The sequence below is a fragment of the Pinus tabuliformis genome, chromosome Q (genome assembly GCF_031772625.1).
Source record: "Pinus tabuliformis cultivar Carrire ecotype Pingquan chromosome Q, CPIR1, whole genome shotgun sequence".
NCBI classification, from domain to species: domain Eukaryota; kingdom Viridiplantae; phylum Streptophyta; class Pinopsida; order Pinales; family Pinaceae; genus Pinus; species Pinus tabuliformis.
The window spans coordinates 46,579,969-46,604,097 of record NC_142296.1 but is presented as its reverse complement, the minus strand read 5'-3'; the positions used below and the strand labels follow the sequence as shown (position 1 = coordinate 46,604,097).

At 39.3% G+C, this 24,129-nt stretch overlaps 1 protein-coding gene across 2 annotated transcripts in view; it reads right to left on the bottom strand.

The window, feature by feature from the left end:
- LOC149218223 (DNA-directed RNA polymerase IV subunit 1-like) overlaps window positions 1-24,129 on the bottom strand; it is a 382,207-nt gene that overhangs the window by 321,845 nt on the left and 36,233 nt on the right. For both annotated transcript variants that reach the window (XM_089383853.1, XM_089383854.1), the window contains exons 3-5: window positions 11,421-11,550; window positions 11,149-11,264; window positions 10,757-10,930 (exon numbers count right to left, since the gene is read on the bottom strand). In XM_089383853.1, coding sequence (XP_089239979.1) covers window positions 10,757-10,930; window positions 11,149-11,264; window positions 11,421-11,550 — 420 coding nt within the window. The remainder of the gene's footprint in view (window positions 1-10,756; window positions 10,931-11,148; window positions 11,265-11,420; window positions 11,551-24,129) is intronic.

Below are 24,129 nucleotides of genomic sequence, written 5' to 3'. Positions count from 1 at the left end.
CTGGTTCTCTTCTTATAAGAACTTTTCAAATGGAGTACTATCCTTGTACTAGTTGGAAAATTATGAATACCTCCCTAATTAAGAGGGAGTGTTCGAAATTGTAACTAGTTTCACTCTTCAAACTGTCAATTGTGTCATGTCATAATGTATTGTCAAATGGAAAGAAAAAAGGAATTTTATTGTAAAATAAAATTGACTTATTAAAGCATGGATTTCATGCTTGGGTCATTGGTCAATAGGTCAAAGCACCCATTGAGTGCTCTAAGGATTTTATTTTGAGTCAAAGTCAAAGTCATGATGTGTAAGACCCTTTGGGCACATATAATCAAGAAAGCAAAAATTGTTTTATGAAAAGTGTCTAAGAGTCCACCAATGATCAGGTCCAACATCCCTTCAAGTAGGCCTAGAGGAGGCCCTTCCAGTCCACAAGAAGCCTATATATGAAGGAATTTGATCTCCATTAAACACAGATCGAAGTGCATACATCTGATCTTATCTGAGGCAAGAAAAGAAGTGTGAAAGGCTTGAGAAAAAGGTAGGAAGTCCAGAGAAGAAGAGGGAGCACGTCATTCACCTTGGATATGCTTTCTTGCACAAATTTTCTGTGATATTAGGGTTTCCACAGGACAAATTGTGTAGAATCTAGTAGCAGACTTTGTTGGAGAAGCAGATCTCTTGGTTGGGTGGTTGCCCTAGTCTCGGTGTGTTGGTCTTAAGTCTGTGGTCTTGGAAGTCTCATTTGAAGTTGATAAGAAGAGAAGTTCATGTGGGTTTTCCCCTATTGGAGGGATTTTTCCCAGCATGATGCCTACATCTTATGTTCTTGTGATCTCTATTTGTTTGGAATTTATTTGATGATAAAATAATACACATAATAACGAGCATAATCACAAATAGCGGTCATGTATGGAAAACACAATTAAGTTGCCCTAATCTGTGTTCCAACACATCTCACCATGACATTTGGAGCCCAAAAAGGGCATGACGTCAACATTTATGAGGCTTGCACATCACACATGTGGGCATTTATGGCATGTTGTAGGATTCAGCTAGTGGGTTGGCTTGAAACCCAAGGTTTACTTATTTTCAAACTTGTTTTAGGGGCTTCTTAAGCTAAAATTATTTGAGGTATACCTCATATAAATAGGGATCACTTCGCATTTGTTTATCATCATCACTTGTGGACTATTTTGTTCTCCTTAGAGGATTTCAACCTAGCCGATGTGACTTGTATTCTTGTGTAGATGTCATCAGCCTAGTCGATGTGACTTGTATTCTTGTGTAGATGTGATCTATTGTGGATAACTTTTCTCTGGGAGACTAGCTCTTGTTTTGGAGACATCACTTTGGGAAAATAAAGGAATTGTTCATGCATATCTTGTGAGTATTGTTATTGTTGATTATCTTTCATTAGTTATTACATGGAATAATTGTTGCTGGGGTTTCTATGCTCTTGTTAAATTGAATATGTTTCTATGGAATCTTGGTAAAGTATTGCTTCAAGAAAGCTCTCTTCATGATTTCATCCCCTCATAAAGTGATAGTTAGAGTTTTGAAAACTAGGGCTTTTCTCACCCTTACTCCATCTTAGGGTTTTATATATCTATAAGTAGGTTTCCCTTAGATTCCATCACCAAAGGAGCAAGCACTAGCATTCACATATGTGATCATACATCATTGAAAATCTTTCTAAACCAATTTCCTCTCTCTTCCACACTTTCAGCCCTTCAAGGCAAGTCATTAGGCTAGGGCATAGGGTCGAATTCAACTAGGAGTGTGTTGACTTGTTGTAAGGTGATACACATGGACTGAGTCTCGTTGCATCAAAATCTATCCTTTTCGACAATAAATTTTTCCTCCTTAGTGCTGGAGTAACAAACCCTAGGTAAAACCCTAACCTAACACTAGGCTTCAACTTAGGGCTTTTTATAGCCTTTGGCTCCTTTAGTTGATCATGTCAATATTTCATAATCCTTTTCTTGGCCTTATGCACCTTCGTAAGCCATTATCATTGATTATTACCTAAACCCTAGGTCATAAGTGTTTGAGAGCCCTATCGATGTGCATGTTTTTCCTTGTCTTTGTTGGATCAAGTTGTGTCCTTAGTTCAAGTGCCATATTTGAGCCTATCCATTTGTCACCTCTGAACCATAAACCTAGAATACCCATTAGATGACCACTACCGAGAAGCCTCCCTTGTGGTGAAAGTCCACTAAAGAGCATAGGGTGGTGTGTTATAGTGATAGTGGGCCTCCACCTCATTGTTGTCCTTGGTCTGGCTCTTATCTTGTAAGCCCTATAATAAGACCTGCTAGATTTTGAGGCAACAAACCATTTAGATCCTCATTGATTATTTATTTATTTATTCTTTGATATGTATTGCACTCATGCCATTTCGATATATTCACCCTTACATGGTATATGTTGCCTGAAAATTAGCAAGTCTTGTTAGAGGCCTCACAAGATAAGAGCCAAACCAAGAGACAATGATGAGGTGGATGATACTACCGCCTCAACAATCCACCTCTTGCTCTTTAGTGGAATTTCACCACACAAGAGGCTTCCTAGTTTAGATCACCTAAAGGATATTCTTCGTTTAGGGTCCAAAGGTGACAATTGAATAGGCTCAAACAGGGTACTCGAACTAAGAACAAGGCTCAATTCTATGTAATAAGGAGAAGTGTACCCTCAAAAGAAACTATAAAGGAGATTGAATAGGCTTACCCAAGATACTCAAGCTAAGGACAAGGCTCAATTTCATTAGACAAGGAATAACATACCTTAGAAGTAGCCTATAAAGAACTTGTAACCTAGGGTTTTGATGTATGACTCAGAGGTAGCACAACCAGGCATACAAGGAGAGAGAAAAGGTTTGTTGTAATGATATAATCAACAACAGGAGCCACAAACCTTCAAGTGACCCTAAGTTGAAGCCTTAGTGCAGAATTAGGGTTTTTCTAGCCCTAGAATTGCCTAGGGTTGATGACGTCAGCACTAGGGAAGCAATTTCAACCATGCAAATTGCTAAATTTTGATGTTTTAGAGCTCAACAAGGTGAAATGACTTCAAATCAGCTTGATGTCCAAGCCTTAATTGAATTATGCCTGAACCCTAACCCTAGCGAATTACCTTCAAGGGCCAAAAAATTAGGGCATGAAATTTTAGGGGGGCAAAATATCTACTAAAAACATGTAGATATTTCTAAAACAGAACTAAATAATAGGAATTTTGGACAAATTCAGTTGTTTTGTTCAATCTTTAAAGGAAAGTTGTTGTTGATTGTCTGGAAAAAAGAATTGAACAATACACTAAAAAATAAAAACAATCACTAGAAAAGTGCAAGAATTCATAACTGCTGGGAAAATCTTTAGCCTTCAAACCTGAAAATTGGCTCATTAATGTTGATCCTCTGCCTTTGAATCAGGAGTGGTTGAAGTTGTTTTAGAAAAAACTTGTTGATTGTCCATTCAAACAACCAACCCCTCTTTTCCTGCAATTCAACATTGGCCGACTCATACACCTTCAACTCTCTGTATGGTCTTATCGGAGAAGTTTCCACCTTATTGCTTCACCGATACTCCTCAGCCCCTTGCGCTTTGCTCCTTTGGCATTTGTTTTGTTATATAACCGGGCCAGTGACTATCGGCTTAATGCCATATCAGAGCCCCTTTATAACGTAACTTAACGTGAAGTTCCAATTTTGTCCTGGCTCCTTTTGCTTTAGCCCTTCCCGCATTTCTCACCATAGGACCGAGGGTTGTGACCTACCACTTAGCCTTGAGGTGCTAGGGCGTTTTGTTCGCTGCCGAGGGCTATTTTTCCTTTGTTAAGTGCTTAGCGCCCGAGGTTCTTTAAACTCCTCTCCATGTGCCAGCCCAATATCGGAGCCCCTCTCATGAGAAGTTTCCAATCGGAGGATTTACTTTGGAGCTGCGATATTCCTACGTCCGATATGTCGATAGCTCTTGGTGTTTGGCCCCAACTCCGCGCCTTTGGTTCTTTGAGTCTTTGCAACTGTGGTGCCAGCCCAATATCGGAGCCCCCTAATCGAAACTTTGTCAAGTATCAAGTCTCACAAAGCGCGACATCGTCAACCTCTGATACGCCAACCTCCAATATGACGTCTTCATTCCATGTGGCACCTCATGAGTGGTGACACGTGTCACCCTGATTTGTCCTCTTGGGCCCCCTCAAAACGCCAAAACTGTTTGTCACATGTCCTGCCGTATCGCCACGTCATCCTGACGTCAGATGCCACTATAGATTTATCAAAACCAATCATACGCTGCCACATGTCTTTATCAGAACCAATCATATTCTGCCACGTGTAGCTTATCGAAACCAATCATATGCCGCTACATGTCGTTATCAGAACCAATCATATGCCGCCATGTGTAGTTTATCGGAACCAATCATATGTTACCACCTATGCCGCTGGAGGAGAGAGTAAAGGGCCATCCACCTTTGGTTTCGCAATGAAACCCTTTCTTAATTCTTTATCAGCCTTCCTGGTGGTTTTTAACACTATCGGCATTTCATCCTTATAGCAACCTTTTAAAGGTCTTCACGTTCAGAAGTTTCGATCCTCCGATCGCCAATATGCCTGACACTCAGGTGTGTTGATTTCATCCAGGCTCCGATGTTGCGACTGTCGATCTCTGATGTGTCGATATCGCAATGTGCCTGGACCCCCGATATGCGATCTCCGATATGTGGCCTCCAATATGTGATCTTCAATATATTGAACCTCTGATATTCCTTCCTTTCAAAAGCTTCAAACCCTTAAACTTCAACGGGCCATATCTTTTGATCCAGGAGTCCATTTTTGGACTTCCACATACCGTTGGAAAGCTTGTTGAGAGCACTTTCCAATGGAGACAGTCTAATGTAGGCTTTATGTCCTTCTGCTGCTTGGAAAATGACTGTAAACTTCTCTACTCATTTGCTACTGAAAATCACACCCACCATGCTGATCCTCTACATGAAGCCTACAGCTACGACAAGAATCCTTCTGAGCCATGCACTGCAGCACACATTCTTGCCAGAGTGGTTGACATATTCATGCACAATGCTAGCACAACCACCATCAATTGTCCAACATTCACTCATGACAACTCATTAATGACCCCTTGACCTTACAATTCAAATCGAGACTAATGGACCTCTTTTGACACACATATTTTCAATGACTTGAGCAATTTGAGACCTTAGTACAAAGATAATTTAGACTATAATACCTGGTGAATTTATAAGCTAAGCTTTACCAACGGATTCTCAAAATAAATAACTGGATAAACAGACTTTGATTACCTATATTATAGGACCCTAACAGTGGCTCTAATGGGGATGACATTCTCCTTGTGAGGTGTCAAGAACACCATAGATCATTAGCTTTCTCCCTTGGGCAATGGAATCAAAAACAAAAAGACAAGCTCAACTGAATGAAATTGATTACAAAGCTTAAAACTTTAAAGGAAATGAGAAATTTGACAACACATCACCAAAGTTTTAGGGACTTCTCCTCGAGCTTCAAACGTTGATGATGGTTGTCCACACATACTGAAAGTATATACACTAGGTGATCTCTTCTCTCCAGTGTAGCAAATTAAGCAAATGGCTACTTGACTGAGTTATGCTCACAGTTACCTTGAGCAGACAGAAGAGGAAAGAGAATGGCAGCTGAAGATTCAACTGATTCTGAAAACCAACATGGGTAAAGAGTACAAGCTTCCATAAATCTTGCAAAAAACTGGCCATGGGATGACAAAACTCTTCTTTCAATGGTTCCAAGAGGCCAGCAAAAGAATCTTCAAAAACATAATTGGTTACCTTCACCTGATGATCAGTAAGAGGACTATGTTCTAGAGAAATGGGAGCACTCAGTTCATTAATCTTGCCCTCTTCAATTGAGGCAACCACCCTATTCACAGCAATAATGTGTACATCCATAGGATCCAGGACAACCTATTCTTCTTCAGCAAACTCTTCATTATCTGAACCTGGAGGCAGATCTTCAATTAAGGCAGCCACATCTTGAATAACAAAAAGGTCTACACCCACAGGGTCTAGAACAACCTACTCTTCATTATCCTCTTGTAACTGTGGAGTATTGTTGCCATTATCTAACTCACTGCTTTCATGAATAACACCTTCATCATCATTTAAAATGAGCTCATTGTTTTGAATTTCCATACATACAATTTCAGAACTCATAATTTGATAAGTTTCTTCTCGAAATAAAGACCGAGGAGATAAAAGGGTTGATGAAAATTTTGATTGTTTATCCTGTTCTTTCCCTTGGTAACTTAACATTTGACAAGACTGCTGCAAATTTTCTTCAAACTCAGAAGATGAATCATAACTTTTTGCATGAGGTTATTGATTTACTACATTTTTAGGCAAGAGAAAAGCTACTATTTGTTGGACATTTTATTGAATATGATGGCAGCTAGTTTCTACTTCTTTTTCCTGATGGTTAGAAGGGTTCTCATGAATAGCCTCTGTAATGTCATCATCCATAAATTGACCATCTTCATAAAAGCTTTCCAAATCCTTAATAAAATTGTCAAAATGTGTGCAACAATCTTTGACCAGCAGCAAAGAAGGGTGATGTTCTTTATATCTCTCATAAATACTGTATGAGAATCTCTAAGAGAATATAAACAATCATTTGGCAAGCTTTCATACCATGATTATGCATTTCCCTCCAAGGATACCATGAACATTTTCATGAGACAATCTTCATGAAAAACAACATTTAGATTACGCACATGCATGTGAAACCTAATTAAATGAAGAGCAACATCAACTCTTTGAATCTCGGTAAATAAGTCTGCCAATCTACACCACGCATGCGATTTGGAAAGCCTCGAATCTAAATGTGATGCATAAGAGCATACCTTGTATATTTGTGATCCATCTTGAGCCAATAGAATTGCTAGTGAAACCCTGATTTATGGATATTACTGCCAATGGAGTCTTTGGATCAAGTTGAAACTTCATTGCAGTCGCTAGGTGAATGGTTCAGCCTTCATATGTCTGATTGTTGTCCACCATCAGCAATCAGATCTGAAACTTGATGATCTTTCCTGGGGAAGATAGAACCTTTCATCCCCAGTATGGTCGCTAAAATGTTATCACTCCGTAATTTCTCTAGGCTGAGGAAAGAAACCCAAAGGTAGCCAAAAACCACTTTCAAAGCTGGGATCTAGCGCTTCAAGCTTCAGAGAGGGCTCTCTTTGTATGATTTAGATTTATGCTTCAGATTTTAGGCTAGGTATGAAAGGACAATGTGTGATTTTCAAAGTTTTGGTTGAAAGATGCTAGAAAATTCCATTGAGCATGGAGCCATAAGGTTTTTCAATAATCAATTTAAATAGACAAAGGAGTAGAAAACAGGGCGAGGTAGGCAAACTCCTGGATCTTGTAGAGATGTTGTGATATGAATGAGATGAATGAGGAGGAGGATCAATTAAATATAAAGCATACTAAGATGAATTATATACTTAACATTAGAAAGAAAACATTGATATTGTTTAACAAGCCAGAGCAGAGTACTGAAAATAAATTCGGCCCTTAATCTTCTTGTAACAATTTAGGAATGAAAACATTCATGTGAAACTTGAAAGGAAACAGATTTACAGAGAGGAAGACATCACCATTTGCATCTTTTCTTCTAGCATAATCCAACCCTTAATAAGTCTTATTACAAAATATTTATAGACTGTCCCGAATAAATTCAGACTTCAAATCAAACTTATTACAAAAATAATATCTACTAAAAACATGTAGATATTTCTAAAACAAAACTAAATAATAGGAATTCTGTACAAATTCGACTATTGTGTTGAATCTTTAAAGGAAAGTTGTTGGCTAAATGTCTGGAAAAAATAATAGAACAATACACTAAAAAATAAAAACAATCACTCGAAAAGTGTAAGAAATCTGGAACTGCCGAGAAAATCTTTAGCCTTCAGATCTGGAAATTGGCTCATTAATGTTGATCCTCTGCCTTTGAATCTGGAGTGGATGAAGTTGTTTTCGCAAAAACTTGTTGATTGTCCATTCAAACTACCAACCCCTCTTTTCCTGTGATTAAACAGCTCCCAACTCATACGCCTTCAACTCTCTGTATGGTCTTATTAGAGAAGTTTCCACCTTATTGCTTCACTGATACTCCTCAGCCCCTTTGCTCCTTTGGCATTTGTTTGGTTATATGACCGGGCCAGTGACTATCGACTTAATGCCATATCAAAGCCCTTTATAACATAACTTAACGCAAAGTTCCAATTTTGTCCTTGCTCCTTTTGCTTTAGCCTTTCCCGCATTTCTTACCATAGGACCGCGGGTTGTGACCTATCGCTTAGCCTTGAGGTGCTAGGGCGTTTTGTTCGCTGTCAGGGGCTATTTTTCCTCTGTTAAGTGCTTAGCACCTGAGGTTCTTTAAACTCCTCTCGACCATGTGCCAGCCCAATATCAAAGCCCCTCTCATGGGAAGTTTGCAATCGGAGGATTTACTTTGGAGCTGCGATATTCCTACTTTTGATATGTCGATAGCTCTTGGTGTTTGGCCCTAGCTCCGCGCCTTTGGTTCTTTGAATCTTTGCAACCGTGGTGCCAACCCAATATCAAATCCCCCCTAATCAGAACTTTTTCAAGTATCAAGTGTTACAAAGCGCCGACATCCTCAATCTCTGATATGCCAACCTCCCTCAAAACAACAAAACTGCCTGCCATGTGTCCTGTCGTACCTCCACGTCATGCTGACGTCAGATGCCACTATAGCTTTATCGGAACCAACCATAATCTGCCACGTGTCCTTATCGAAACCAATCATATGCCGCCACATGTAGCTTATCGGAACCAATCATATGTTGCCACATGTCCCGCTAGAGGAGAGAGAAAAAGGCCCGTCCACCTCTAGTTTCGTGATGCAATCCTTTGTTAATTCTTTATTGGCCTTCCCAAAAGTTTTTAACACTATCGGCGTTTCATCCTTATTGCAACTTTTTAAAGGTCTTCACATTCAGAAGTTCCGATCCTCCGATCGCCGATATGCCTGACACTCTAATGTGTTGATTTCCTCCAGGCTCTGATGTTGTGACCGCCGATCTCCAATGTTTCGATATCGCGATGCGCCGATCTTCAATGTGCCTAGACCTCCAATATGTGACCTCGGATATGTGATCTCTGATATATCGAACCTCTGATATTCCTTCCTTTTAAAGGCTTCAAACCGTTAAACTTCAACATGCCATATCTTTTGATCCAGGAATCCATTTTTGGACTTCCACATATCGTTGGAAAGCTTGTTCAGAGCATTTTCCAATGGAGATGGTCCGATGTAGGCTTTGAGTGCTTTTTCTGCTTGGAAAATGACTACAAACTTCTCTGCTCATTTGCTCTTTGGACAACTGAAATCACACCCACCATGATGATCCTCTACATGAAGCCTACAACTACCATAGGAATCCTTCTGAGCCATGCACTACAACACACATTCTTGCCAGTCTGGTTGACATCAGTGCCAACATTCATGCACAATACTAGCACAACCACCATCAATTGTCCAACATTCACTCATGACAACTCATTGATGACCCCTTAGGGACCTTACAATTCAAATCAAGACTAATGGACCTCTTTTGACACACATATTTTCAATGACTTGAGCAATTTGAGACCTTAGTACAAAGATAATTTAGACTATAATACCTGGTGAATTTATAGGCTAAACTTTACCAACAGATTCTCAAAATAAATAACTGGATAAATAGACTTTGATTACCTATATTATAGGACCCTAACATGATTCATTCTGAATCACTCCACGACAGTTTGATAGGTTCCCAGTTCAAAGTCTGGTTCTGAGTTTTAAATCTAGTGAGTCGATCAATTGCAGTTTGAAACCTGGTTTGATAGGTGGTCAGTTCAAAGACTGGTTCCAAGTTTTAAAACTATGCTTGAAATAAAGCATTATGTTTCAGACATAAGGATGACTGCCAACCAAACAATGCACCCCATCCATGCCCCAACCTTTTCTACAAACATATTATTATATCTAAGGTTCTAATGTTCATTGTTGGCAATTGAACTATCCAATGTGCCATGGTCTAGTGGTAACTGGGGGCAATTATCACCATTATGTCCTTCATTTGAATCCCAGAGCACATGCCCCACTAATTAAAGGGTCTCTTTAAAGTGGAAAGGAGTGCATTTATGTGGTTACTGTTCCCATTGTAAACAATACAGAGTTTCATAGTTCCATCCATCTAAACAAAGGGTCTCTCACTCATAGAAAAGTGTTGACAATTAAACAGATATGTTCCCTTTTCTATCCATAACAAAATTATGATAGTTGATTACATTAGATATGATCTCCCATCTATTTATATATCTATCTATGTATCTACCTGAGTGAGTTTGCATGTGTGTATCTATGTGTGTGCTTGTGTCTACGGAATGTATCACAACTTTCAAAATTTACAACTGGCAACTTGACAGTGTATTATCCTCTTGGTGGCTAGCCAATTTCTTTTTACAAGTTAAAAAGAACATAAAAAGTGCCCTCTCTAAGAATATCATTAAATATGATCTCCCATCTGTCTATCTCTATATGTATGAAAATAAGTATCACAATTTTCAAATGTAAAGAAAAGAAATAAAGAATCAAAATTAACAAGAAGTACTAAAACTTTAACTACCCTAATTGTTCATGAAGAATATATAATCACTTGGAAGTTGGGAGACACCTTACCCCATTTATCTTATCACCTTCAGGTACATGTTCAATATCAGTCACTGTTCTCTGTATCTGCAAATTTGGTTCAGTGGTTCCCACATTTTCTGAATCATTGGCCTCTCTCATCTTGCCTCCCTTCTTGCAATCCTCTTTCAAGAAGGCTAGATGTTTCAAAATATTTAGTTCTCTCTGTTTACATGAACAAACAGGAAATTTTGAGAATGAACATTATATCATATCACAATGAGATGATTAACACTAAGTTTTGCAATGAAAAGCTCACTCATCTCCATTCTATATTCCTGAAGATTGTAATTAATCATATCAACTTGCTAACTGTGTGTTATCATATCACTTATTAACTGTGGACTTCTAAAAATTCAATAAATAGAGTCAAAGGAGTTAACCTTATTGTTTTTCATGCTTAAGCAACATGGACATATCTTATTCAAAATAGCTACTGTATCAGCTATTAAATGTGGATTGTAGATGACTCGTCGTAAGAGGATACACCCAAAGTGTCCTGCAAAGGAATCCAGTTCATCAGCACCAGATGCTGAATTTCATACAACTTGAAAGTACCCATGATAAATGCATTGCACTATCTATTATTCTAGACATTCATTGAAAAACATTTTACAAACATGCTGTTCCTTGATTCTCAAATTTTGGGCCTTACCCTCACAAAGCTTAGCATCAGATGCACCACAAGAGGAGCATTTTTGGTCCAGACTTTGATTTGGAATTCCCAGACATGAATCAATGACATCCTTTGGTTTGCTGATGGATGGCATAACAGATAAAGTTGTCTGTAAAAAAGAAAAAAAATAGCTCAGTTCAAAACTGGAGCAAGAACATTCAAGTCACTATATCATAACATTTTCAATCAAGAACAATTCCAAAGTATAACTATCACATTTTGTGGCATTCATAATTGACATCTAAAACTTGATATTCTTTGGCATCAAAAATAGAAAATTAGCTTGCATTCAGAGAAAAAGGTTGTTACAGAAATATCACCATCCAAGTGACGGATGGCAAAAATTTCAGGTCCAAAGTGGCTAACTCAAGGTCCACCAAATTGGCATTCCATTATATTTCAAGGAAATAAAGGAAAAAAAAATAGTGTGAAATTTGAACGGAGAGACTAGGCTAGAACAAATGCAATGGATTACATACAAAAATATCTAAAGTTCTAAACATCTCAATTTCGCACCCAATATAACATGATGTTTGAACCATAGATGATATGGAATTTATCATTGAAACTAGTATTGAAATATGCCAGAGTTTGTGTGCTGGTTGACACATGCACAACTTATGTATAACCTTATTAATCACAGATTTTTCACTACGCTATAAATATTAAGAAATCTAAAAGCGCTCTCTACTGGAAGAAAATTTTGTCACAGATCAGATTTTGTATATATATATATATGTTATCTGATGTTGCTGTTTCTTGCATATATGCAGGAATATTTTAGTCAGTGACTTAAGACCTGTTTTTTTCTCTGAAAAATTATCCACAGGCTTATATTTTTCACATTCACAGGTAAGAAAGCCATTACATTGATTACCCTCAAGGGCCTAGATCTAGCTTTAATCCAGCAAATTTCTTTGAATATCACCTACACAAATGAAAATACAAGTGCCCAAAAATCCCAATATATACAAAAATAAAAAAATGAAACCCAAAACCCGAACTGCGCAACAAGGGTTAGAAAAATAAAATTTATTTGCAAAGATTTATTCTACAAAAAAATATTTACAAATATACAATGATTGAAAGATTTTTTGAAGAATATTTTTTTATGAAATTAAACAATGGCTAGATGTATTTCGAAAGATAGATATTTAGCCACATCCTTAGCGAAGTAAGAAAATCACATAAAATATATGAAGTCCAAACAAGGTCAGCCTGTGCCCACAGTCGAACTTGGAGCTCAAGGGTCAAGGAAACTTGCAAACTCTATATATTTCTCAAGAGAAAATTGTTAGCTCACACAATGAATCGGATCACCTAAGATAAACCCAAAACCTACCAATAGAATGTTCCTATCATCTACAAATGAGATAACAATTCATTTAATATTAAAGCACAATATAGGAAAGCACATACCCAACACATACCATGGATCAATGAGACAAAGACCCCATGAACTGTACCCCAAAGTCTTTTATTATGAAATTCAAATGTTCCCAGTAAAATAGTGGCTTCGCACTAGCGTTTACAAAATTACATCTGACCAAAGATCAAGATGATGAATAGAAAAAAAATGCTTTCGATTTATAGAGAAATCCCTTCAAGTGAAAAATAACAGCTAGTTGGCTTGATCCCCGTTAAAATAATCTCGACCGTTGATAAATCTTTGGTCAACTTTTAATTGCTGCCACCAAAAAAAATTATTTTGGAGGAATTTTCGAATTTCTCATTAAAACCATTTTTTATTAGTTCAAAAATAATTATTTTAAACTAATTTTCTCAAAATTTTGAGTTTGACTTAACCACCAACGTCCAAGGGTCCAAATTTTCTTGAAATTTCCAATATTCCCTTGGTAGGGGACCTCGAAAAATTAACTTCTTTAAACCCACGAATTTTTCCACTTTGAGAAATTAATTTCTCTAACAATTTTGAATTTAATTTTGACTCTAAATTAATTAATTTTCTGGCTAAGGGTATAATTTTATTTTCGCCAGAAAAATTAATTGATTGACTCATGAGAGAATTAATTATTTTTCCACCCTCAAATATTTTAGCCATGGTGTCTAAGTATGTGGAACCATGAACTAAAAAAAAATTTACATAAGATTTCCCAAATTCAACCATTAAAGGGAGAATACCCGTTCATTATAGACCCTCATAATATTTACCTAATTCTATGACATGATATGATCTAGTAGACCAAGTGATCTGTAATAAAATAATTTAGCCAAATAACTTGAATTATACCCAAATCACTTTTATAATAAACTTGACTAAAGCATTAGGACTCACCTAAGAGCTTGACGAAAAATTCCAACCTAGCTTTGGGGTTGAGGTTGGAGGGAAAAACTTTGTCAATCATCCGTGTTTAAAAACACAGATAATCAGTGAGACGAAAAACCTCTTAGGATGAAATTTGTCGCCAAAATCATAGGCTTACCTAGGTTGTTACATAATTAACAGTCGTACTAGCATCATTTACATTACAAAAATGTAGAATGGGTTTACAATGACATAATAAGTTGTTGGCTGATGATTCTGAATTTTGAAAAATGTGGCACAACTGCTTCCTTGGAACTATGACAAAATGTTTGCAACAGGATTCAAGGTGAACTCGTGATTTGGAGAGACTATACTCAATCAAGGATGCCTTTAGGCAACTTCGCATGCCAATTAGGGCATGAGAGCAGCTACCCAAGGGCTTTACACTTCGATATGCAATAATTGATCATTTATCAATATGTATTCAACAAAAATAATCTCTAGGAACATTCACCCATTCATACATGGCACATGTAATGATGCAACGCTTCTAAAGATCAAAATTTCCACAATTTCACATCGAATAGCAGTAAATTTCAAACCTAGATAGCAAAAATCCTAGCAACATTCATGTTACAAAGTAAATAACAAGAATAAACATGAAAAATATCACTTACATGTACAATGAGTATATCCAATCATCAAATTATGCTAATAATGAAGCTCCGAGACCAAGAAGATAGAATCAAAATTCATCCATGAAACCAAACTCGTCCTCTAAAAGGGAATATGAAACTCTTCAAGTAGCTACTAAACCCAAATCCAAGTGATGATGAGAAAAATGAATCACCTCTCATCTATCTATACAATCTCTAATGAGTTTGATTTGCCTAATTGGCCTAATTAGGCCACAAATAATAATATAATGTGTAATAATAACATCCCTTGGTGACAAGCCCACCAAGATAGCTCAATAACATAAGAATAAGACTCTTAGGAGGGCAGAATGATCAATATAATGAGTCATTGGGCCATTGAGAAGGCATGATGAAGTCTAAAGTGTGTCATGATGTGAGAATGGACTCCAAACATAGTGGACAAGGGGATTGCCCCTTGTTTTCCAAGCAAATCCTTGTGGTGCTCCCTAAGTGGGTGTGGGGGCACAAGGACATCCTCATGGGTCTCCAAGTTGATCAAACTTCCTGTAAACCATGTATAACGGCCAAGATGATGACATAAGCCCTCCCTTTGTCTCCTACAGTGAGATACATCCTCAACTGGACCCTGGAACATCTGCCAAGTGTATGGTGCAAAGGTGGAGCTAGCTAGGAGTCTCAACGACCATGATTTCATCTCAACCGATGGCTAAGACCAATTTGACTTCATCAATAGAAGCCTCTAGAGAAAAATTGAGCTTCCTTAATTAATACACTTTAATTAACTACTTTTCCTAAGTTAGGAAATATTTTAATTATGGCTAATTAAGGCATCTCCAATTCTTTGCTTGCAAAACCTTTTCTGGGTTTTGAAGATCTCATGTTCCTTAGCCTCCTAGACAATATATGAGATTAGAACCCATGCCCATCGCTACTATATCCAAAAACTAACACTCCCTCTTAACGAGGAAGGTGTTCTCCACTATACCCATCTGTTCTCTGAAATAGACGAACTTGGCCCTCCCTAAGGCCTTCGTGGGTATATCAGCTACCTGTTGGTCTATGGGAACATGTTGTAGTCAAACCGATCCATGCTGCACACAATCTCTGATGAAGTGGTATCGTATGTCGATATGCTTCAACCTATTATGGATCATTGGATTCCCTTAAAGCCTGATGCAACTTTGATTATTGCAATAGATATTAGTCGCCTCAATCCTCTGACCAGACAAAGTTACTCGAAGCTTTCGAAGCCAAATAGATTTGCATGTGGCCATGCTAACTGCCATGTATTCTGCGTCTGCAGAACTCAATGACATGAACTTCTACTTCATGTTGCACCAAGATACAACCCCTGATCCAATGTTGAAGCAACTCCCTGATGTGCTTTTCTGATCCACTGAACTGCCTACAAAGTCTACATTTGTATAAACACATAACCTTACACCATCACCTCGAGTATACCTCAAACCATACTCGACTAAGTCGCGCAAGTACCTCAATATATGTCTCTTTGTTGTCCAATTTACCCTCTTAGGTCCCACCATAAACTGACTAAGAGTGTTGACCACCAAACAAATGTTTGGCTTGGTGTTGGCAAGATACATGAGTGAACCAATAAGTTGTCTATACAAGGTTGTGTCAATGTCCTCGATCGTCAATGCATCTATCTTCCTCCAATTAGTAATCATAAGCGTGGATATAGGCCTACAATCCTACATCGTGAACCTCTTCAGGATCTCTATAGTATATCTCCCTTGACGAAGGAAGATCTCTCCATCCTTCTGCCATACATCTAGGCCTAGGAAGTAATGCATCAGTCCCAAATCCTTCATGTCAAATTTTGGTACCAGGTTACTCTCACAATCCTCTCTGAGAGCCCTAATGACCTGTCAAAAAGAGGTCATCCACATACAACACTAGGATGAGTGGCTCACCCTCTACCATTAGATATTAAAAGTTGGGATCTGCATCACTCTTCACGAATCCCATCTACTGCAAGTAGTTGTCAATTCGACCATACCATGCCTTGGAAGCCTATTTGAGCTCGTATAGTGCTCTCTTTAGTTTTCACACGTGTGTGCCCCTCTCATGTGTCTTGAGGCCCTCTAGCTATTCTATATATACCTCCTCCTCATCACCTCACTCAAGAAATTTGTCTTTACATCCATCTGGTGAATCTGCCATCCCATCTGTGCAGATAGAGATATCGCTCACTGGAAGGAAGTATATCTAGCAATTGGGGCGAAGGTCTCCTCATATTTTATACCTTCTTTCTACACATACCCCTTTGCCACGAACCTAGCCTTTGTGAAAATTCGAAATCCCAGAATCACTACTGCAACAACTGATTATATTTATCCTATTGAATCAAGTTATTTACAGTATTATACGGTAAACATCGAAATAAATACAACTGCAGCCTTCACAACATAAATAATATGTGGAAACAAGAACTAAACAAGAAAGAAATAGCACACACAAGTGACACCATTGTTTTTGGACAAATGTCCTCGGAAAAACCCAATGTGGGAAAGTCGGTGCAGCAGCTGACGGTTTGTATTATTAAGCAGTAGTTTTCTGAATACAATTCTTCAAATGCCCAAAATGGTAATTCTATACAAAGATCTAACTTGGCAAAAAGGTAATGAGATGATCTCACCCTATCACTGCAAGATCCGGCACTAATTTGCGCTAGAGATGAGCCTCTATGTTGTCACTGTGCAGTACTGCATCACACCCACACAGTCACTACAGTAACTACTGTTGGGACTGCGTTTCACCTCCTCTCAATCTTTTGCTAGCTGGAAACTTCGGCCCTCTAACCTCTCGATCTCACACCCCGGCTCCGGCACTAGATTCTAACTGGTCCTCAGCAAAAATATGGACTCCCTCTGAAGCTTTGTGCCACCACAGCGTGGCCCTACGTCAACCTCTCTGGACATCTTTCTGCGCTCTCTGCCTTGTAGTCTCCGGATCAGGAAAACTTCCTCCAGAAACTATCCCTGCCCCTCACTGCAAGAATCACCTCGATCACTTCTCCGGCAACTACTACGCTACTCTCTTGAGAAATCAATCCCTTGATCTCTCACTCGATGTGTTTTCCAAATGCCCATCAAGCCTCTTCTTATAATCCTCTCATTGATCAATCAACGGCCCAGATTAGATTCTAATCAATGGATCAAATCATTTTGGCTTAATCCTCGTTTTCTTCTAGAAGTTCCACCCCCAGTTTAATTAATACCCTTTAATTTTTTTAACTTCCTAAGTTTATACTTAGGCATCCATTAAAAATAATTAATTATTTTAATAAAACTGTCTCCGGGTGGAATTTCCCAAAACGATTTATGGGTATTCTGGAATACATGTGTCCTAGCCTCCCTGCAAATTATGAGGCTTCGAGCACATCTGATGCTACTAGAAATCAACACTCCCTCTTAGCAAGGAATGTGCTCTAGTAATGCAACCTATTGAAGCATCACCCTGACTCTGTAATATCTCCGTCTACGTTATTGATGTCTGACATCACTGCCCACCAACTACTGCGCAAATGTTGCATCTGTGTTGCTACTGACTCTGCATGTTACTGCCAACTGCATCTGCACCGCAACTTTGCTCCAACTGCTGTTGGAGCCTTCTGCAACGAAAAAATTTCCAAAATTCTAAACAAGTGTTCAGCATGACGCATTTGTTGTTGGAGTTATGACTGTTGCTAGTCTATGCCCTGACCCTCTGAAGCCTCTGCATTGTTGTTGACTCTGCACTGTGCCAACTGCACTGCTGCCAACTTTGCTCTACACTACTCAGTCTCTGGAGCTCCTAGCCACTGCAACTGTCACTCTGACACTCCTCTGCACCAACTGACACTGGTCCATCCTGCTACTTTTGATATGGGCTCCTGTAGCAAGGTATTGATCCATGAGGTGGACTCCTCAATGGACCCTACCCATCTGCAGTTCTTTCGAACTATAGTACTAGATCACCCCACCTCTCCCCTGGAGGTATCTGGGCAATCATGGCAAACTCCTCCTCCTTGATCTTTGCGGTTGCAACCTGTGGATCATGTTTATCATCCTTGTCCTTCTTCTTGAGAGGACACTGTGTAGCGTAGTGACCAAATTCACCACACTGGAAACATTTGATCTTCGAAACATCTTTCTTCTTCTTCTGCTACTCCTGTTGCCCCTATGATGTTGTTGCTATCAAGTTTGCACTTGACTAAGTAGCGCCTCATCTCTTCCTGTTGAAGAGCGGCCCACATCCCTTCCCAATTTGGCAATCTCTCTCTGCCCAGGATACTCTGGACAAACACTTGCCATTCTTCTGAGACTAAATTCAGGGTCAACCTCACCATCTCGGTGGGATAAGGCGTTGCTCCTACAGCTGCGAACAAGTTTCGGACCTCCTGAAGCTTCAATAGGAGCAGATCAATGCATTCCCCTTTCTGCATCCTCGTGGATCTCATTTTCTCCTCCAAGTACATCTTCCGCTACTCGGAAGATCCCTGATACAACGTAGCCAAGGCATCTCACATCTCCTTAGCAGTCCCTTTGCCAGCAATGTGACATACAACATGATCCCTCACTCTACCGAGGATCAACTGCTTGGCCTTCGCCATTTCAGCATTGTACTTCTTGAGTGAATCCATTTCTGTAGGTTCAGCTACCACACTATCGATATAGACTTTGAGATTATGCTCATCCAGAAGGCAGGAGATCCTAGCCTTCCAGATCACATAGTTGGATGCTTTGTCCAACCGATCTTGATCTCTCAACCCATTAGCTGCCATCTCTGCCAATTAAAATGTCAAACTGCCTCCTCTCTCCTCTGCGTTGATGCTAGGCTAGCTACGCACTCACTGTTGGAGTTAGTAAATCTGCTCCTTTCTACTTCTGCTTAGCAATTAAGAAATTGAATTCTCTGGCTAGGAATTCTCTGAGGAAGAAATTCCCTCAAAAAGTGTCTCCTTCTGACGTTTTTCTACGCCAGCAACTGATACAGAAAACTGCGTCTCCCCTGAAGACTGCTCAACGTTGGATCTGCTACTGCTCTGCTCCCTCTGCCACTGAAAAATCACGAATTGAAAATCTTACCTCTCTGTGAACTCACTCAGAGAGAGATTTTCTGAGAATCTTGCCCTCCTGGCCTAGACTGCGTAATCCCTCTTGGATTCGATTTGATGCCTACGTAGCACTTCGATTTCCCTCCTTCTCTTCAATGTTGTGCTCTTTCGATCTACTCTCTTGCTTCACCTGTGCTCTGATACCATGTGAAAATTCAAAATCCCTGAATCACCACTACAGCGACTAATTATATTTCTCTTACTGAATCAAGTTATTTACAATATTATACGGTAAACATCGAAATAAATACAACTGCAGCATTCACAACTTAAATAATATGTGGAAACAAGAACTGCAAGAAAGAAATAGCACACACAAGTGACACTGTTGTTTTTGAACAAATGTCCCTGGAAAAACCCAATGTGGGAAAACTAGTACAGCAGCTGAGGGTTTGTATTATTAAGCAGTAGTTTTTTTAATACAATTCTTCAGATGCCCAGACTGGCAATCTTATATAGAGATCTAACTAGGCAATAAGGTAGTGAGATGATCTCACCTTGTCACTGGAAGATCTGACACTGATCTACGCTAGAGATAAGCCTCTGCGCAGTACTGCATCACACCCACGTAGTCACTGTGTCACTGTTGTTGGGACTACGCTGCACCTCCTGTCGATCCTTTGCTAATTGGAAACTTCAGCCCTCTGGCCTCCCGGTCTCACACCACGGCTCCGGCACTAGATCCTGATTGTTCCTCAACAGAAATACAAACTCCCTCTAAAGCTCTATGTTGCCACAACGTAGCTCTGTGTGGCCCAATGTCAAACTCTCTAGATGTCTTTCTGCCCTCTCTGCCTTGTACTCTCTGGAACAGGAACACTTCCTCCATAAACTATCCCTGCCCCTCACTGCAAGAAACCACCTCGATCACTTCTCCGGAAACTGCTACACTGCTCTTTTGAGAAATCAATCTCTTGATCTCTCACTCTATGTGTTTTCCAAATGCCCATCAAGCCTCTAATTATAATCCTCCCGTTGATCAATCAATAGCCCAGATTAGATTCTAATGAATGGCTCAGATCATTTTGGGTTGATCCTCGTCTTATTCTAGAAGTTTCACCCCAAATTTAATTAATACCCTTTAATTATTTTAATTTCCTAAGTTTAGACTTAGGCATCCATTACAAATAATTAATTATTTTAATAAGCCTGTCTCCTAGTGGAATTTCCCAAAATGATTAATGGGTATTCTGGAATACATGTCTCCTGGCCTCCCGCAAATTTTGAGGCTTAAAGCACATCTGAAGCTACCAGAAATCAACATCCTTGTACTTCTCCATGCTGCCATCTGCAGCATATTTTATCTTATAGATCCACGGAGAGCCCACAAATGACATATCCACAGGCCTAGGCACTACCTCCCATACATTGTTTGTCATGATGTAGTTATACTCCACCATGGCATCCTATCACACGATGTTGTGCAGCATCCTGATAACGAGAAGGTTCAACAACCTATGCCACCAATGCTTGGTACCTATCTGGATGTCTGCGTTCTCTCTTGCCCATCCTAGGAGCCCCCCATAAACTCCTACGCATCCTTCAACATCTAACAAACTTCTTTGTTGGTTCGACCGCTAGTGGTGGTTGTTGGACCAGCTCCTCATCCCGCCTCTGCTGCTATGTCTGTTGCGAACTCGTTGGATCCTATGCACTTGAACTAGTGCGTGTACTAGTAACTGTACTAGAACCCTATGACTGTCCCTGCAGCCATCCCTACTGCTGGACTAATGGAGCTTTTGTTGGCTCACTCTGATAATCTGATGGCATCTCACAAGACCTTTTGAAGGCCCTCTCCTCCATGAACTTCACGTCCCATCTCACGATAATCCTCCTACTGCTAAGAATATAGATCATGTATGCCTTTGAGGTTTTGCTACACCCAATGAAGTACCCCTTCTCTGCATCTGATCCAATTTAGTGTGTTTTTCATCTAGTACATGGCAGTATGCTATACTACCAAAGATTCTGAGGTGGCTGACCTTCAGTTTCTTCCCTGAGAAAACCTCTTCAGGTGTTGTCTTCCCCAACACCCTATGAGGAACCCTGTTCTAGCTATACAGCATTGTGCTACACACCTCTACCCATAGAAACTTGGGCAAGTCCTAATCATATAACATAGTCTCTGTTTCCCCAACAATACTCCTGTTTTTCCACTCCACTACTCCAGTCTAATGTGGATTGTATGGATCTATCCATTATCTCTAGATGCCCTCCTTTGCACAATAATCAATGAAGTCATTGTCTGTGTACTCTCCTTCGTTATCCATGCAAAGTACCTTGATATTTTTCCCTGTCAGGTTCTCGACCAGAGACTTAAATTCTTGGAACCGACTGAAGACCAAAATCCTTGATCTTCAAAATGTAGATCCAATTCTTCCTGGAGTAGTCAATTATGAAGTTGACAAAGTACTCGTACCCTCTCAGAGATCTATTGGACATTAGATCTGAAATGTCTGAATGTACAAGCTGCAACACCCCATCTGATCTATTGTCGCTTCTAAGGAACATTGCCTTAGCGTATTTCCCAAGTACGTACCCCTTACACACATCATCATGTTCCATGCTTATTTTTGGAAGACCTACTATTGTCTCCTTGAGCATCCTGTAGAAATTTTCTGTTTCCCACCCCGGTTTTCAGTTTCACCTTATTTCTCCCATGTAGTTAAATGCCCATTCCCATAGCCATACATTTAACAGACTGAAAAAATAAATATTGCTGAAAACACAAATTCTGGAAATTTTTCAGAGTGCTGGAAATTGCAGAAATAAAAATCAGCAATTAAAAACAGCCATTAAAACACATTTAAACTCAGTGATTTTTGGTCAACTTGACCCTGGAAAAACCCCCTACAACTCTTGGGGAAAACCAGTTTGAGAGCTCTTCTTTATTTCTGGAAAATGCCTTTTACAGAGAGAAAAAATTTTCAGCAAAAAATCAGCAAAACAGAAATTTTTCCAGCAAGCAAACTTATCTGTTTTTCAGCTAACAGACAATCTGGAAAATGGTTGTACGAGCTGTACGGACCGTACGGACTGTACTGACTGTACGGACGGTCGTACGGACTTGTACGGACAGACCTCGAAATTCGTGCAGAAAATCGCCTCCTCGATATTCGTGCTGAAAATCAATTTTTTTCACTGTTTTGCTCACTAAATCTGCCTTTTTCTGCTTGTTCTTTGAGCTGTACGGATTTGCTGAAGTGCTGCCTTGGTATGTGTGCCAAACTGCTGCCTCTTTCTCCTCCTTGTCCAGAAATCTCCTTTGCTCTCTTGCTCTCCTTCTCCCAATCTGCTCATGAAAGAATGAATGATCTTTTTCCTCCTTTTCCTCCCTTAACCCAACCCTAAATAACTTTTGGGTGATCCCTAAATCCAATGGCTGAAATAGATTTAGATCAATGGCTGAGATTAAATGCTCATTTAAATCTCACTTTCTATTTTTTAATTCACCCCACTTTAATAAAGACCCACTTAGTCATTTATTTCCAAAGTCACTTTTCCTTTCTAATTTTTCATTGACTTTATAAAAGTCACTTTAAAATTAGACTTAGTAACTTTATCACTTAAAGTCACTTTCAAATTAGATTTAACTTTATAAAAAATTATAAAGTTACTTTAGGAGAAAAATTAAATTCTTTTGGACACTTTTCCCTAGGCCAAAGATCAAAGCCTTAGGGAACCACCTGTCCTCCGGTACCAAATTTCAACACATCCTCAGTGCTCCATGGTGTAGATGACCCATTCTCCTATGCCACAGTTCATTCAGGTCTCTCCCATTGTTGTTGGTCTTGTTGACTAGTGCCTTTGGAGAATCAAGCAGCAACTTAAATAACTTGTTTCTTTGAACCCAAATCTACTTCACCTTCTTCCCTACTAAGTGGACATCATATCCCTTGCCCTGCAATTCTAAGACCAAAATTTGATTCATACCTAATCCTAGCACATGCAACATGTCTATAATACTAGTGCTTGCTCCTAACTCCCTCTAAATCTCGATGGTACCTCTCCTGACTATAGTACAATTAGATTTGTTTCCCATCTAGATCTAGTCCATCTACTCCTCCCTATATCTAGAGAAGTAGTCTCTAACTCATGTTATTTGTGTTGATGCTCCACTGTCTATATAGCAGACACCCTATGAAGTTGAGCTAGAGAGGCAAGCTATATGAGCGAATTAATCTTCCAATATGGAAAACAAATCCGTAGCATCCTGAATGTTGAATCTCTTTGTGACCATACTAGAAAATCTAAGAAACTCAAATACACTAGAGAAGTCCTGGGTATTAATTCTTTGTGTGTTTCTCTCTTCCTTGCCCTGCACTGATTTGTTGTTGCAAAACCCTTGCTGCAAAATCTCTGTGCTAGACATGCTCTGTGAAATAACTGATCTACTCCCCGAAAACCCTTTCTGACAATCCTCACTACCTGCTAGTACTGCTCTAAAGACAAATCGAACTTTTCCTTCGACCTAGACTGGAAATCGATTTGTTGTCTCTCTTACAATTTGCACTTCCTATCTAGGTCTGCGCAAATCTGGAATTTTGTGCTTCAAATCTCCCTCTGAACTGCACAAATCTCGCTTCTAGAGCCTTCGATCCAATCTTTGCTACTCTAATACCATGTGAATATTCCTTGAATGCA